General features: G+C 37.8%; 1 protein-coding gene across 1 annotated transcript in view; it reads left to right on the top strand.

The window, feature by feature from the left end:
- Positions 1-884: 884 nt before the first annotated feature.
- LOC121992447 (flavanone 3-dioxygenase 2-like) overlaps positions 885-16,249 on the top strand; it is a 32,849-nt gene continuing 17,484 nt past the window's right edge. The window contains exons 1-3 of the mRNA XM_042546831.1: positions 885-1,115; positions 1,193-1,449; positions 1,663-1,726. Coding sequence (XP_042402765.1) covers positions 960-1,115; positions 1,193-1,449; positions 1,663-1,726 — 477 coding nt within the window. The 5' untranslated portion in view covers positions 885-959. The remainder of the gene's footprint in view (positions 1,116-1,192; positions 1,450-1,662; positions 1,727-16,249) is intronic.

Raw genomic sequence — 16,249 nt, 5'->3', positions numbered from 1 at the left:
AACTCCCAAAGGGATGTCAATGGATACTAGAGAGAGTATGATGCTAGGCCGAGCTGGTTGGCCGCTTGGCCGAAACTTCGCTGTTCTTGTATCTCATCCGCTCGGGCAGAACTCGACTGCTCGACCTTACTCCACTTTGTTTGTGTCGCATCCGCTCGGCTGAAGTTCTACTATGCTTATGTCACGTCCTGCTGCCAGGCCGAGCGGGGTAGTCGCTCGGCCTGGCTTCTGCACATCTACCCCGCTCGGCATGACTTCTGCACATCGTCTCCTTCTTCGTCCGACATCTCCTACTCCATTGAGCATCAGTTGTTTGACACCTCCCCGTGTCGAAGGCGACATCGGATCGGGACTTTCTCCCCTTGGTCGGGGCATGCTCGTCCGATCGACCGATGCTATCTGAGCGTTGACCACCTTAACTTTGATCTCCACCGTGACCGCTATCCTTCACGGGATGGAGCCCTTCCTTATCACCGCATCACTCACAAACATCTATTTTATTTAATAAATATATTTTTAAAATTAATATTATTTTTGGAAAACAATAAAGTTAGATTTGATTTTTAAAAATAAGATTATTATTAAAAATAATAATAATTTAAATATTTTTAATATATTTAAAATATATTTATTTAATATGATATAATTTTAAAATGATTGGGTGGATTATGAGATGAGAAATAAATAATAAGTGTTAATATTAAAAAGTATATGAGTAGAAAAAATATTTTATTATAATGAGTATGTGATGATATTTTAATGATACGATGGGTGTTATAACGATCTAAACCTTGTAGATGTCCTTGCAACACCATGCTCCAAGCGGGCCCTGCACAACACTCGAACGCCAGTAAACGCAAAAAACGCGTCTGCTCTTTTAAAAACGCGTCTTGTATAAACGCCATAGTCAGCACGTTCTCTCCATTAATTATTCTCCTTTTCCTTGCGCCAGGCCAGCGATGGCGGATCTATTGCTCCCCGCCGCCTCCCACCAACTCGGTTCCTCACCGGAGCGCTACGTCCGGCCCGAGTCCCAGCGTCCGCGCCTCGACGAAGTTATCAGCGACGCCACCATACCCATCGTCGACGCCTGCGCGTATTACGAATTCCTCCAGGTACCTCCCCCACTAATCGATCAGATTAAAGATCCACAATCAATTGAAGCAACGAACGACTATAATCCATTAACTAGGCGGTGAATCATGGAGTGAGGATGGAGTCGATGTGGGGGACAAGGGGGACAATGGAGGTGGCGCAGGAGTTTTTTCGGCTGCCGGCGGAGCAGGAAGCGAAGTACTACTCCGACGATCCGACGAAGAAGATAAGGTTCTCGACGAGCTTAAACAGCAGGAAGGAGACGGTGCGAAACTGGAGGGACTACCTTCGACTCCATTGCTATCCCCTTCAAGATTTCACCCCCGAGCGGCCTTCCAGTTACTCTTCCTTCAAGTCAGTCAATATAATTATTTTTAATTTATTTTTCTTTCAAAAAGATATTAAGCGATCTCACCTGTGTGACGTAAGCACACACGTCACCTCTTTGATTTAATTTTTTTACTTTTGACGTCCGAAGCCAAACTTTTGAAGTGTTTTTAAATCTTCTTAATTAATTATGAGAAATTAAAATATGTTAATTATATGCTTTTTAATGGATGGGATCAGGGAAATGGTCAGAGTTTACTGCAAGGAAGTGCGAGGTCTGGGATTTCGAACGTTGAAATTACAGGTAAGCATTTGATCTTCCAGCTGCTCTTCTGTCCGTATGTATGATTTAATTCGCAGTGCCGGTCTCTGTTGCCATTCACGGCCGCCAGGTCGAATTTAACTTTCTTTGAAATTATTCATTTATCATTCTAAGGTTGTTGATACGAAATGTTACAAGTGAATCTAGGAATAACGTAGCAGTCAAAGTGAAAGTGAGATGACGATTAATCAAAGGAAAGTGACAACCAACGTATCACTTTCAATAGGATTTTACTACTCACTCAGCACTAAGACTTTCAATAGGAGGACGATCGACCCAATTATTGATCCGACTAGAAGTACCTAGTACTTCACTCCTATGCTAAGATGCCTAGTATATATCCGACCATCCATGAGCCGCCAATCTTCCATAACTCCGGTCATACTTACATTCGGCTGGATTCAAGGTATCTATCTTGCCATTCTCAGAGCACAACTCTCAACATATGGTCGATTGACCCTAAAGCTGGTCAAATTGTAAGGATTGGTAGCTCCACTCGCTGCCAAGATACACAAAACAAATTCGACCAGCCTTAACGCGTCAGTCAAGAATATGAGATACAATTCTTCGTTGTTACAGTATGATTCTCGTTATATAGTTGGTCAATCACAATACCAATTAGGTTCACACAACTCAGCATCTTTGTTTCCTGTATGTATGTAAGACATACGTCAGGCGATTCTTATTACAAACCCGACCGAATAAAAGTACGAATCAGATCTCTCGGGACTTGGTTCCCCGTCTTTCAGAAGCAAGTATCCTAACGTATAGTCGATCGGTCATAGAACCAGTCGGGCCTACGGGACTTGGTTCTCTGTTGCTTTAATTAGATTCCCAGTATCACAATACTTAGCTGAGCGGCCCAGGGGCCGGACGGATGTACTGGACTTGGTATCCTACTTATGCATCAATCTTCCCATATAATATACAGTCAGTTGACTTAAGATCCAATTGAAATATCTCCAGGGGACAACATTGTCAGAGAATCATAACAACCTGTCAAAGAGTAATAGATATTTGTCAAAGAATATTCTTCTATTACAATATATATATTTAATGGAACCTTCTTCGAAGATGATGACTATACATCTTCCATTAGCCGATATAATATTCTCTTAAACCGCTTCATTAATGGCATAAGCTACAAAGGTAGTGTACATGTGCAATGGAAGATTCCTCAAACGGTGATTAAACATTTCCCAAGCTGTACGTTTTCCTTTACTCGATAAATACTGACACCCAACATTCTTTGTCATCTTATGACTGTAGAGGTTATGAGAGGTGGCATATAAAAGGAAAATTCTCTCCGTTGACCAGGTATGCTCTATTATGCTCAATTACACTTCACAACAGTCTCACGTGCATGCATCTACTATATTCTTCTCCATGTTTCCACTCAGACAGTATACTGATTTGAGCGTCGGAGGACCTACGCTAGGGACCCCTTCCCTGATTCTCACTCTAACATTCTTATGACTTGTGTTTCCAAGTGTCTAGAGAAGAGGGAGGCACCTGGAGCCCCTTCCTTGTTCTAGCTCATTAGCTTTTTCTCCGTTCAAAGTCCTCTCCCAATCAACAACAAAGCCACTTGCTCGGTGCATCATCTCTTCAACTTTCAGACAGGATTAAATTTAGCGTCATCTATAGAAACTTTCACTAGAATCTGAAATGTAGAGATAGAAGAAGCTGGATGATTCATCATCGTCACCTTGTCTCAAGAGGATTTTAACTTGCTGGTAGAAGCTCGAGACCAAAAGTTAGCGCAACCCGACCCAGAGGACCACCTTCTCAAGTTCGAGGATGTCGCCATTCTGTATCAATATACGGATGACGTAAAGTGCCAAGTGTTCCTCACTACGCTCTCTAGCTCAGCACAAAGGTGGTTCAACCGACTACCAGCCGAATCCATCTGTTGCTTCAAGGATATCTGTAAAGTTTTCCTTCATGACTTTGCCAACAGCCGCCGGTATCACAAAATGGCCCTCAACTTGTTCTACCTTAAGCAGGGGCCAAAGGAAAAGTTGAGGGCTTATATCAAAAAAATTCAACCAAATAGCTATGGACGTTCCATCGGCCACCCCCAAAAATTCTCATGAGCATCTTTTCTCAAGGGCTCATAGATAGTGAGTTTTTTTGCTCTTTGATAAAGGAGCCCGCAAGGACTTCGATCATCTACTTGGTCAAGCGACCAAGTACATTAATGACGAAGAGGCACAGTCCGCTCGAAAGAAGGAGGTCACCGCGCCTGCTCCAGCACCTGCTCTAGAACACCGAGCTCCTTCCCTGCCTCTTCCTCATAAAGGACCCAGAGCATGTCCTCAACCTCATCATCAAGAGCCACAGTCTCAAGAGGTACAGCGCATGGCGACCGAGCAGATGAGATTTCTTGAGCCCCCTAGATGGGCTCCCAAATTCTGCACTTACCACCAGTAAGACATGCATAACACTCAGGATTATTATCATTACAGTCTGAAAATGCATCGGGTGATCAACCAAGGATTCCACTAGCACTCGTCGCCCCCAATCATCGACGTTACCATTGCCCAAATGGACGGCCTGGAAGGGATCATCGCAACTAGGGCTGACGCTAGCATACACCTTAGCAGCAAGAAAATCAGACCCCAACCCTCGCCTGAGTTGGATAGGATCATCCCTCGACGCCACAAGAGGAAAACCACAATAATGTCGTTCGAAGAGATATTGGTATGATTGCAGGGGGCTCAACCGATAGAGACTCCAACTGGGCGAGAAAATCACACACTCACTGATTAGAAATCCATGCAATCTAGTGTAGCGAGGAACAAACACAAGTGTAGGACCGTAAATACACTGGAGGGGGTGAATATTATTAATAGAAAATTACGATTTAAAACAAGTCATGTAGCGGAAAAGAGAGAGAACAAAAGCACACACTAACACAAGTAGTTTTACTTGGTTCGAAGCTTTCGACGACTCCTACTCCAAGACCCACATGTGAGAGTGCTTTCAATGGGCAATCACTATCAATTCAAAATATATTTACAAAGTTAAGTACAATAGCTGAAATGTAAATGTTATTGACAAATAGAAAGGAAATATGAAGTCTTCATTCTTCGAACTTCAAAGGAGCCTTTCGGTGTCATCGGAGCCTTTTCTGAGCAGTGCGCGAATATGAAAGCCGTAGCAAATGTTGTTATGAAAATGCTAGTTGAAAGCTCCTTTTATAGCCTCGTCCGAGTGCCTGGATCCCCTCCTGGGCACCTGAACTGTGCTAACCATGGTGAGTTCTTGTCGAAACTTCATCCGCAAAGTTTATCCACCTCTTGGTGCTTGGTGCCTGGTGTTGGTTGCTACTCGGAATAACGTACCGGTTCCCCTGTACAAAAATTTTGTACAAGTCCTGAATCTTTTCCTAACAACCTATTGTGTTCTTTAGAAATTAAATTTGGAATCGCAAACAGAAGTTAACATTATTGATTCCAAATTCAATTTATCTGTTCTAAGTGGTTTTGACTTGGATCGCAAACGATGATTAACATTATTGATCCAAATCCACCCATGTTACAAATTCGATTAAATATTTATTTCAGAGATCGGCTTCCAGGTTAAACATGGCGAGTCATTAGGCCTTCTTGGTTATGGGAGCATCCACCACTTCCTAGACAAAGCCTTTCAACGAAATTCAATATTTAATCTCCTTAAAGTAACCCTATGTTTAACTAAAAAGAACAATCGAATCACAAGTTTGAAAACCAAAAGAAATACAAAATCGAAAACATAAATTCGATAGCCTAGATTCATTAGCATCTTGTGTTTGGTATTTCAAGATCTAAACAAAAGGATGAGCCAGTTATGATGCGGAAAATAGTAACTAGTTATACCTTATGTAGCTTATAGAACTCACGATCTTCTGTCGTATTCCTCTTCTTATCTCGGACGTCGTGTGGGCGATGATCTACCGAGACGAGAATCCACCCAAGCTTCCTTCTTCTCCAAGCAAGTTTCGGCCACCACAAGAACTCCAAGAGAAGATGAGGTTCGGCCACCACCACCAAGCTCCAAGGGATGCAAAGAAACAAAGTCTCTTATCTCTCCTTCTTCTCCAAGAAAAATCCGGCCACCAAGATCTCTCCAAGAAGATGATGCCGCCGACCACTTAAGAAGAAGAATAGGGGAAGAGAAAGAAGAGAGGGCCAACTACTACCAAGGAAGAGAGGAGAAGAAATAATAGATGATATATTGTTATGAGGTGAGGCACCTCTATCCTCTTTTTTATATTCCTTGGTCTTAGCAAATAAGGAAAGTTTTAATAAAAACTTTCTTATTTTTCTTGCCAATGAAAGGAAAATTTAATTAAAATTTTATTTTCTTGTTTCTATTGGTCGACCCTTACAACTCCTCTAAATAAGGAAAATTTTAAACACAAAATTAAAACTTCCTAATTTGTTTCCGAAAAATTTTAAAATAAAAATTTCTCTTTAAAAAATTCCTTTCATGGGTGGCTATAAAAGGAAACTTTTATAAATTAAAATCTCTCTATTAAAACATGTGGATGACTACAATAAGGAAAGTTTTTTCCAAAATTAAAATCTTCCTTTCAATCTACAAATAAGGAAAGATATCAAATCTTTCTTTTCATCTTTTGTAGAAAGTTATAAAAGGAAAGATTTATAATTTTTAAAACTCTCTTTTAAAACCATGAGGATGACTACAAAAAAGGAAAGTTTTATCAAAAATTAAAATCTTCCTTTTAACTACAAATAAGGAAGATATCAAACCTTTCTCTTAATCTTTTATAGAAAGCTATAAAAGGAAAAAATTTAAATTTTAAACTCTCTTTTAAAATCATAACTTCCATATTAAAAAAGATTTTAAAAATTAAAATCCTTTCAATTTAATTGTGGCCGGCCACCTAAGCTTGGGTTTAAGCTAGGGCCGACCACCATCTTGACCCATGTAACCTTGGTTTGGCCATTCCTAGCTTGGGCTCCAAGCTAAGCTTGGCTGGCCATCTTAAGGTGGGTAAGAAGGTGGGTATGCGTGGGTATAACACTTTATAATTAAGAGGATACGATAGGGACCGAGAGGAGGAATTGGTTTTGGTCTCCCGATGAACTTCAGCTTCCCGTGTTCGCCTCGAACACCCAACTCGAGTTTATCAATAATAACTCAAACTACTAAAGAGTTATTATTGAACTACCGCACCAATCCCATATTACTATATGGGCTCCTTCTTATCATGAATGTGTTAATCTCCCTGTGTTTAAGATATTGAATGCTCACTAATTAAATGAGCTACTGACAACTCACTTAATTAATATCTAGCTCCAAGAGTAATATCACTCAATCTTATCGTCATGTTGGACTAAGTCCACCTGCAGGGTTTACATGACAATCCTTATGAGCTCCTCTTGGAGACATCATCAACCTAGATTTTTAGGACACAGTTTCTTTCTATAATCAACAACACACACTATAAATAATATCATTTCCCAACTTATCGGGCCTATTGATTTATCGAACTAAATCACACCCTTTGATAAATCAAAGAAATAAATATTAAGTATATGTGCTTGTTATTATATTAGGATCAAGAGCACACACTTCCATAATAAAAGAGGACTTGCTATTTTATTTAGTCAGTATAAAAAGAAACTACCTCAAATGATCCTGCTCAATACACTCAGGGTGTACTAGTGTAACTTTATAGTCAAGATAAACTAATACCAAATTAAACTACGACTATTCCAATGGTTTTTCCTATCCATCTTAGTCGTGAGCTACTGTTTATAATTTATAAGGAACTGATAACATGATCTTTTGTGTGTGACACCACACACCATGTTATTTACAATATAAATTAATTGAACAACTACACTTAGCATATAAATGTAGACATTTGACCAATATGATTCTTATAAATGTTTATATAAAAGCTATGCTTTTAGTATACACTCTAACAATCTCCCACTTATTCTAAAATACTATGCTGCCATATATCCTGTCATACATCTGATTCCCCAACCCCTCAACATGCCTATCAAAAGTTCTTGCCTTAAGGGATTTAGTGAAAGGATCTTCCAGGTTATTTGCTGATGCAATCTAGGCGACAACAACTTCCTCTCTTTATACGATGTCTCGTATTGGGTGGTACTTGCGCTCTATGTGTTTACTTGCCTTATGGGCTCGTTGTTCCTTGGAGTTTGCTACTGCACCAAATAATTTTGGGCAAACTAGGAATCACATCTAAGTCCATCATGAGGTACTGAGCCATTCAGCTTCTATGGCTGCCTCAGATACTGTCATATACTCAGCTTCTATAGAGGAGTCCGAAAAAGCAACTATGTTTAACACTTTTCCATAGTTATGACTTCATCTCCTAAAGTAAACGCAAAACCTTGAGGTTGACTTACTATTATCCCTGTCTGATTGGAAGTCAGAATCCGTGTAACTCATAGGGAGCAAATCATCTGCTTGGTAAATCATCTGCATAATCTCTAGTCCTATTTAGGTACTTCAATAAATACTTTACAGCAGTCCAATGTCCTTGTCCAGGGTTACTTTGATACTTGCTAACCATGCCCATGGAAAAATAGATATCCGGTCTCGTGCATAGCATACATTAGGCTTCCTACAGCAGAACCATAAGGAACTACCTTCATTTCTTCTATATCTTTAGATGTCTTCAGAGACATCTTTTTAGATAAAGATACTCCTTACCGAAAAGGTAGAAAACTTTTCTTAGAGTCTTGCATGCTAAAACGGGCTAGGATTGTATCGATATATGAAGTTTGGGATAAGTACAACATTCTTTTCTTGCGATCCTTAATTACTTTAATCCAAGAATATGTCCGCATTCTCCCAAGTCCTTCATATCGAATTGCTTGGACAACCATACCCTTACTTCCGACAACACTTTGATATTATTTTCAATTATCAAAATTGTCTTCTACGTATAGTACAAGAAATACCATCACGTTTCCATCACACTTCTTGTATACACAAGACTCATCCAGACACTCAATAAATCCATGAGACTGGATTACAACAGGATGTTCCCAGATCTTGAAGCTTGCTTCAGTCCATAGGCTGATTGAGGTTACATACAAGATGCTCTTTGCCCTTTGCAATGAATCCATCTGGTTGCTTCATATGGATATTTTCTTCAAAACTTTCATTAAGGAAAGCTGTCTTGACATCCATTTGCTAAATCTCATAATCCATATGAGCAACAATAGATAAAAGAATCTGGATAGACTTAAGCATGACTACCGGTGAAAAGGTTTCCTTATAATCGATACCCTTTTTCAACAAGCCTTGCTTTGAAGGTTTCCACCTTCCCGTTTGTCCCTCTTTTTCTTTTGTAGACATATTTACACTCAATGACTTTTACATCATTTGGTGGTTCTACAAGCTCCCAGATTTACATAGATTCTATTTCTATATTTATTGCTCTTGCCAAGATGTTGCATCTTTATCTTGGAGTGTTTCGTCATATGTGCGGGGATCAAATTCATTTCACCAGGGATCAAGTCCAAAGACTCTCCCAAAACATGAATCTTTCAGGCTGCATAATGACCCTCCTACTATGACGAGGCACCGTCTGTAATTATGCATCATTTGTGACACGTGTTGTAGTTTCTTGTGGTATCTTATCTTGTACTGTTGGTACTAGATTAGACGTATCCTTTATTATTTCCTTAAGAACAATTTTACTCATGGGCTTGTGGTTTATACCATAGTCCTCTTCTAAAAATCAGGCATTGGTTCTAACAATGGCCTTCTGATCTTTAGGACTATAAACCACCTTCCGTTTATCTAGGATAACCCACAACCAAGTGAACTTCTGTACGTGATCAGTGTCTCCCTTCAGCACATGTGTTGGACTACCCCAAATCTGAATATGCTTCAGACTAGGCTTACGCCTATTCCACAATTCTATGGGAGTAGAGGATACTGACTTAGAATGTACTATGTTCATTGTCATTTCCAGAATATATCCTTTTAGCGAATTTGGTAGTTCTGAATAACTCATCATCGATCTAATCATTTCTATAAGAGTTCTATACCTTCGTTCTGCCACACCATTCTGTTTGGGTGTACCAAGTGCAGTTAGTTGGGATTGAATCCCGACTTCTAATGATTCCTAAACTCTCCTAAGAGGTACTTGCCACTACGATCTCACCGTAGTGTCTGATACTTTTACCTTGACGTTTCTCCACATCAGCCTTGTACTATCTAAACTTATCAAAGCACTTAGACTTGCGGCGTATCAAGTAAATGTACCCGTATCTCAAATAGTCATCTATAAAAGAGATAAAATATTCAAAATCACCTCTTACCTGGATAGTCATATGTCCACACAAATCAGAATGAACCAATTCCAACACATCTTTGGCTTTATACCCCTTAGACTTAAAAAACCTCTTGGTCATTTTTCCTTCCAAGTAAGACTCGTAGGTTGGAAAGTTTTCCACCACCAATGAACCAAAAAGTTCATCGGTTATTATCCTTTGAATCCTACTCAAGTTAATATGTCCTAGCCTTAGATGCCAAAGATATGATTGGTTCATTTCCGAAGGTTGCTTTCTCTTATTAGAGTTAGAAGATGTGTTATTAATTTCTATTTGTTGTATCGTGGGAGTTTTTGGATTTAGAATATATAAATTGCCAATTAACGTACCAGAACAGATAACTTCTCTATTTTTCTTGATAACAACTTTGTTATCAAAATAGACAGAATATCAAGTTCTTTGAATAGTTTAGAAACTGAAATCCAGTTCTTTCTAAACTTGGTACGTAAAGACAATTTCTTAAAATTCATATTCTATTCCTATCAGAGGATAAACATCTCTCACTGTAATAGTTGCTACTTTTGCAGCAGTACCCATGTAGACGGTGATATTATATAGTTGTCGAGTTTCTTGGAACCCCTGTAATGAATTGCAGACATGATCAGTGGCTCCCGTATCTACACACCAGGTACCGGTAGATAACACCACTAAATATGTTTCAACAACTAATGAATATAATACACCTTTATTGTTCTCAGTTCTGGGAGGACAGTCAACCTTAGTGTCCAAGTTTTTCAATCATTATAATTGGGACTACAAAGTCTATTCTTTAGTATAACAACTAGGGGATTGAAAAACATTTGAAATCCTAAGAATCACAAAAATATTTGGTCAAGACCAACATCTTAAAATCCCCGTGAATTTTGTATGTCACGTTAGTGTGGACATATACAAATTCAAAGAGGATATTTTATCCATTAATTTTATTTTCTTGTCAACCTATCTTTATGACAAATAAAATTAATAGTTGGTCTGTTTTCGCTCAAATATTTGGTCAAAATTTTAGAATTTAAAATAATATTGATTCCTCAAAATAATATCATTTAAATTCACTAACACCTCAAACACCGTAAATTTTGTATGACACGTTAGTGTGGACGTATACAAATTCAAACATTTGTAAGAGGAGAGTTTTACCCATTAATCATCATGTCAACCTAACTTTATGACAAATAAAATTACCTTAAACACCGTGAATTTTGTATGCCATGTTAGTGTGGACGTATATAAATTCAAACATTTGTAAGAAAGATTTTACCCATTAATTTTATTATCTTGTCAATCTAGCTTTATGACAAATTAATAGTTGGTTTTTCTTTGGTCACACATATAATAGCAGTGACTCCGTTGGGGAGTATACTATTAAATGTGCTTAAGTGTATACTATTACTTGATACTAAGTCCATTAAATAGAATTGTTCCCCTTCAGTTGGGGAAGATCACACACATCCTAAATAATTTCCTATAACCATCCATAAAGGAAGTTTGATCTAGTGATCCGCAAACAAACTCATCCGTTGTGGAGGGAGACACTCAGAGCCAACACACAAGTTTGTTGCATCACTTATAAACCAGTAATGGAGACCATGGAATTTATTTACTAATCCCTTTCCCACTTAGTTATTTAAAGTGAGGAATTTTAAACTATGCAAGCACACATCACATGCACACACACATCACAGTAAATAAAAATAATAAAAATGAAAATTAATTTTTCAACTATTATGGATTCTTCCATCACTATCCTCTGTGTGCTGCCATCCCTAAGGTTCATGTCGTCGGGTCCATCGAGCTTCCTTTTCTGATACGCCTCTGGTCCTCTAATAGTCCCACGCCTCTCAAGGATACGATCCGCGACAAAAATAGAATTTTATATTTATCGATCCTATATTTCACAAGGGAATGTACATGTAATCTAAATCGAAACAAAAATATAAAATCCTATAACTAATACAGCTTCTGCTATATTTAATACAGACAATCATGCACACACATAAAATGCCCTTGACATGTCTAAGGGTCCAATCACACACAATCACAATAAGTCATAATAGTTGGAGCCTGCAACCATAGAGTTAGTATATCGTACTATTATCCTGCCGAAATTATGTATGACATGTGCATAATTAAACTGAAAACCAAACACATAGAGACAAACCCTAGCTCTGATACCAATTGTTGGTTGCTACTCGGAATAACGTACCGGTTCCCCTGTACAAAAATTTTGAACAAGTTCTGAACCTTTTCCTAACAACCTATTGTGTTCTTTAGAAATTAAATTTGGAATCATAAACAGAACTTAACATTATTGATTCCAAATTCAACTTATCTGTTCTTAGTGGTTTTGACTTGGATCGCAAACGATGATTAACATTATTGATCTAAATCCACCCATGTTACAAATTCAATTAAATATTTATTTCTGAGATCGACTTCTAGGTTAAACATGGTGAGACACTAGGTCTTCTTGGTTATGGGAGCATCCACCGCTTCCTAGACAAAGCCTTTCAACGAAAATCAATATTTAATCTCCTTATAGTAACCCTAGGTTTAACCAAAAAGAACAATCGAATCACAAGTTCAAAAAACAAAAGAAACACAAAATCGAAAACATAAATTCGATAGCCTAGATTTATTAGCCTCTTCTGTTTGGTATTTCAAGATCTAAACAAAAGGATGAACTTGTTATCATGCGGAAACTAATAACAAATTATACCTTATGTAGCTTATAGACCTCACGATCTTCTGTCGTATTCCTCTTCTTATCTCGGACGTCGTGTGGATGACGATCTACCGAGACGAGAATCCACCCAAGCTTTCTTCTTCTCCAAGTAAGTTTCGGCCACCACAAGAACTCCTAGAGAAGATGAGGTTCGACCACTACCACCAAGCTCCTAGGGATGCAAAGAAACAAAGCCTCCTATCTCTTCTTCTTCTCCAAGCAAAATCCGGCCACCAAGATCTCTCCAAGAAGATGATGCCGCCGGCTACTTAAGAAGAAGAATAGGGGAAGAGAAAAAAGAGAGGGCCGGCCACAACCAAGGAAGAGAGGAGAGGAAATAATAGATGATATATTGTTATGAGGTGAGGCACCTCTACCATCTCTTTTATATTCCTTGGTTTTGACAATTAAGGAAAGTTTTAATAAAAACTTCTTTATTTTTCTTGCCAATGAATGGAAAATTTAATTAAAATTTCTGTTTCTTGTTTCTATTGGCCGGCCCCTACAACTCCTCCAAACAAGGAAAGTATTAAACACAAAATTAAAACTTCCTAATTTGTTTCCGAAAATTTTTAAAATAAAAGGTTCTCTTTAAAAAATTCCATTCATAGTTGGCTATAAAAGAAACTTTTATAAATTAAAATCTCTCTATTAAAATATGTGGATGATTACAATAAGGAAAGTTTTCTCCAAAATTAAAATCTTCTTTCAATATACAAATAAGGAAAGATATCAAAATTTTCTTTTAATCTATTGTAGAAAGCTATAAAAGGAAAGATTTAAAATTTTTAAAACTCTCTTTTAAAACCATAAGGATGGTTACAAAAAGGAAAGTTTTATCAAAAATTAAAATCTTCCTTTTAATTACAAATAAGGAAAGATATCAAATCTTTCTCTTAATCTTTTGTAGAAAGCTATAAGAGGAAAGATTTAAATTTTAAATTCTCTTTTAAAACCATAGCTTTCACATAAGAAAAGATTTTAAAAATTAAAATCCTTTTAATTTAATTGTGGCCGGCCACCTAAGCTTGGGTTCAAGCTAAGGCCGACCACCTACTTGACCCATCTAACCTTGGTTTGGTCGGCCCTAGCTTGGGCTCCAAACTAAGCTTGGCTGACCACCTTAAGGTGGGTAACAAGGTGGGTATGAGTGAGTATAACACTTTATAATTAAGAGGCTATGACAGGGACCGAGAGGAGGAATTGGTTTTGGTCTCCCGATGAACTTGAGCTTCCTGTGTTCACCTCGAACACCCAACTCGAGTTCATCAATAATATCTCATACCACTAAAGAGTTATTATTGAACTACCGCACCAATCTCATATTACTATATGGGCTCCTTCTTATCATAAGTGTGTTAATCTCCCTGTGTTTAAGATATTGAATGTCTACTAATTAAATGAATTACTGACAACTCACTTAATTAATATCTAGCTCCAAGAGTAGTACCACTCAACCTTATCGTCATGTCGGACTAAGTCTACCTGTAGGGTTTACACGACAATCCTTCTGAGCTCCTCTTGGGGACATCATCAACCTAGATTTCTAGGACACAGTTTCCTTCTATAATCAACAACACATTATAAATAATATCTTTTTCCAACTTATCAGGCCTATTGATTTATCGAACTAAATCGCACCTTTTGATAAATCAAAGAAATAAATATTAAGTATATGTGCTTGTTATTATATTAGGATTAAGAGCACACACTTCCATAATAACAGATGTCTTGTTCTTTTATTTAGTCAGTATAAAAAGAAACTACCTCAAATGGTCCTGCTCATTACACTCAGAGTGTACTAGTGTAACTTTATAGTCAAGATAAACTAATACCAAATTACACTATGACTATTCCAATGGTTTTTTCCTATCCATCTTAGTCGTGAGCTACTGTTTATAATTTATAAGGAACTGATAACATGATCTTCTATGTGTGACACCACACACCATGTTATCTACAATATAAATTAATTGAACAACTACACTTAGTATATAAATGTAGACATTTGACCAATATGATTCTTATAAATATTTATATAAAAGCTAGGCTTTTATTATACACTCTAACAATATCCTACTTATACTAAAAGATTATGCTGCCATATATCCTGCCATACATCTGATTCCTCAACCCCTCAACATGCCCATCAAAAGTTCTTTCCTTAAGGGCCTTAGTGAAAGAATCTTCCAGGTTATCTGCTGATGCAATCTAGGTGACAACAACTTTTCCTCTTTATACGATGTCTCGTATTGGGTGATACTTGCGCTCTATGTGTTTATTTGCCTTATGGGCTCGTGATTCCTTCGAGTTTGCTACTGTACCAAATAATTTTGGTGAACCAGGAATCACATCTAAGTCCATCATGAGGTTACTGAGCCATTCAGCTTCTATGGCTGCCTTAGAGGCTGTCATATACTCAACTTTCATAGTGGAGCCTGAAAAAATACCTATGCTTAACACTCCTCCATAGTTATGGCTTCACCTCCTAAAGTAAATATAAAATCCCGAGGTTGACTTACTATTGTCTCTGTCTGATTAGAAGTCGGAATCCGTGTAACCCACAGGGAGCAAATCATTTGCTTGGTAAACCAACATAATCTCTAGTTCTTCTTAGGTACTTCAATATATACTTTATAACAGTCTAATGTCCTTGTCTAAGGTTACTTTGATACCTGCTAAACATGCCCATGGCAAAACAGATATCCGATCTCGTGCATAGCATACATTAGGCTTCCTACAGCAGAAGCATAAGGAACTGCCTTCATTTCTTCTATCTCTTTTGATGTCTTCGGAGATATTTCTTTAGATAAAGATACTCCTTACCGAAAAGGTAGAAAACCTTTCTTAAAGTCTTGCATGCTAAAACGAGATAGGATTGTATCGATATATGAAGCTTAGAATAAGCACAACATTCTTTTCTTGCGATCCTTAATTACTTTAATCCAAGAATATGTCCGTATTCTCGCAAGTCCTTCATATCGAATTGCTTGGACAACCATACCCTTACTTCCAACAACTCTTTGATATTGTTTCCAACTATCAAAATTGTCATCTACGTATAGTACAAGAAATACCACCACGTTTCCATCGCACTTCTTGTATACACAAGACTCATCCGGACACTGAATAAATCCATGAGACTGGATTACAACAGGATGTTCCAAGACCTTGAAGCTTGCTTCAGTCCATAGACCGATTGAGCTTACATACAAGATGCTCTTTGCCCTTTGCAATGAATCCCTCTGGTTGCTTCATATGGATATTTTCTTCAAGACTTCCATTAAGGAAAGTTGTCTTGACATCCATTTGCTAAATCTCATAATCCATATGAGCAGTAATAGATAAAAGAATCTAGATGGACTTAAGCATGACTACCGGTGAAAAGGTTTCCTTATAATCAATACCCTTTTTCAACAAGCCTTGCTTTGAAGGTTTTCACCCTCCCGT

The sequence above is a fragment of the Zingiber officinale genome, chromosome 6B (assembly GCF_018446385.1).
Source record: "Zingiber officinale cultivar Zhangliang chromosome 6B, Zo_v1.1, whole genome shotgun sequence".
Lineage (NCBI taxonomy): Eukaryota > Viridiplantae > Streptophyta > Magnoliopsida > Zingiberales > Zingiberaceae > Zingiber > Zingiber officinale.
Note: the sequence above shows the minus strand (reverse complement) of the source record. Positions and strands in the feature narration are given on the sequence as shown.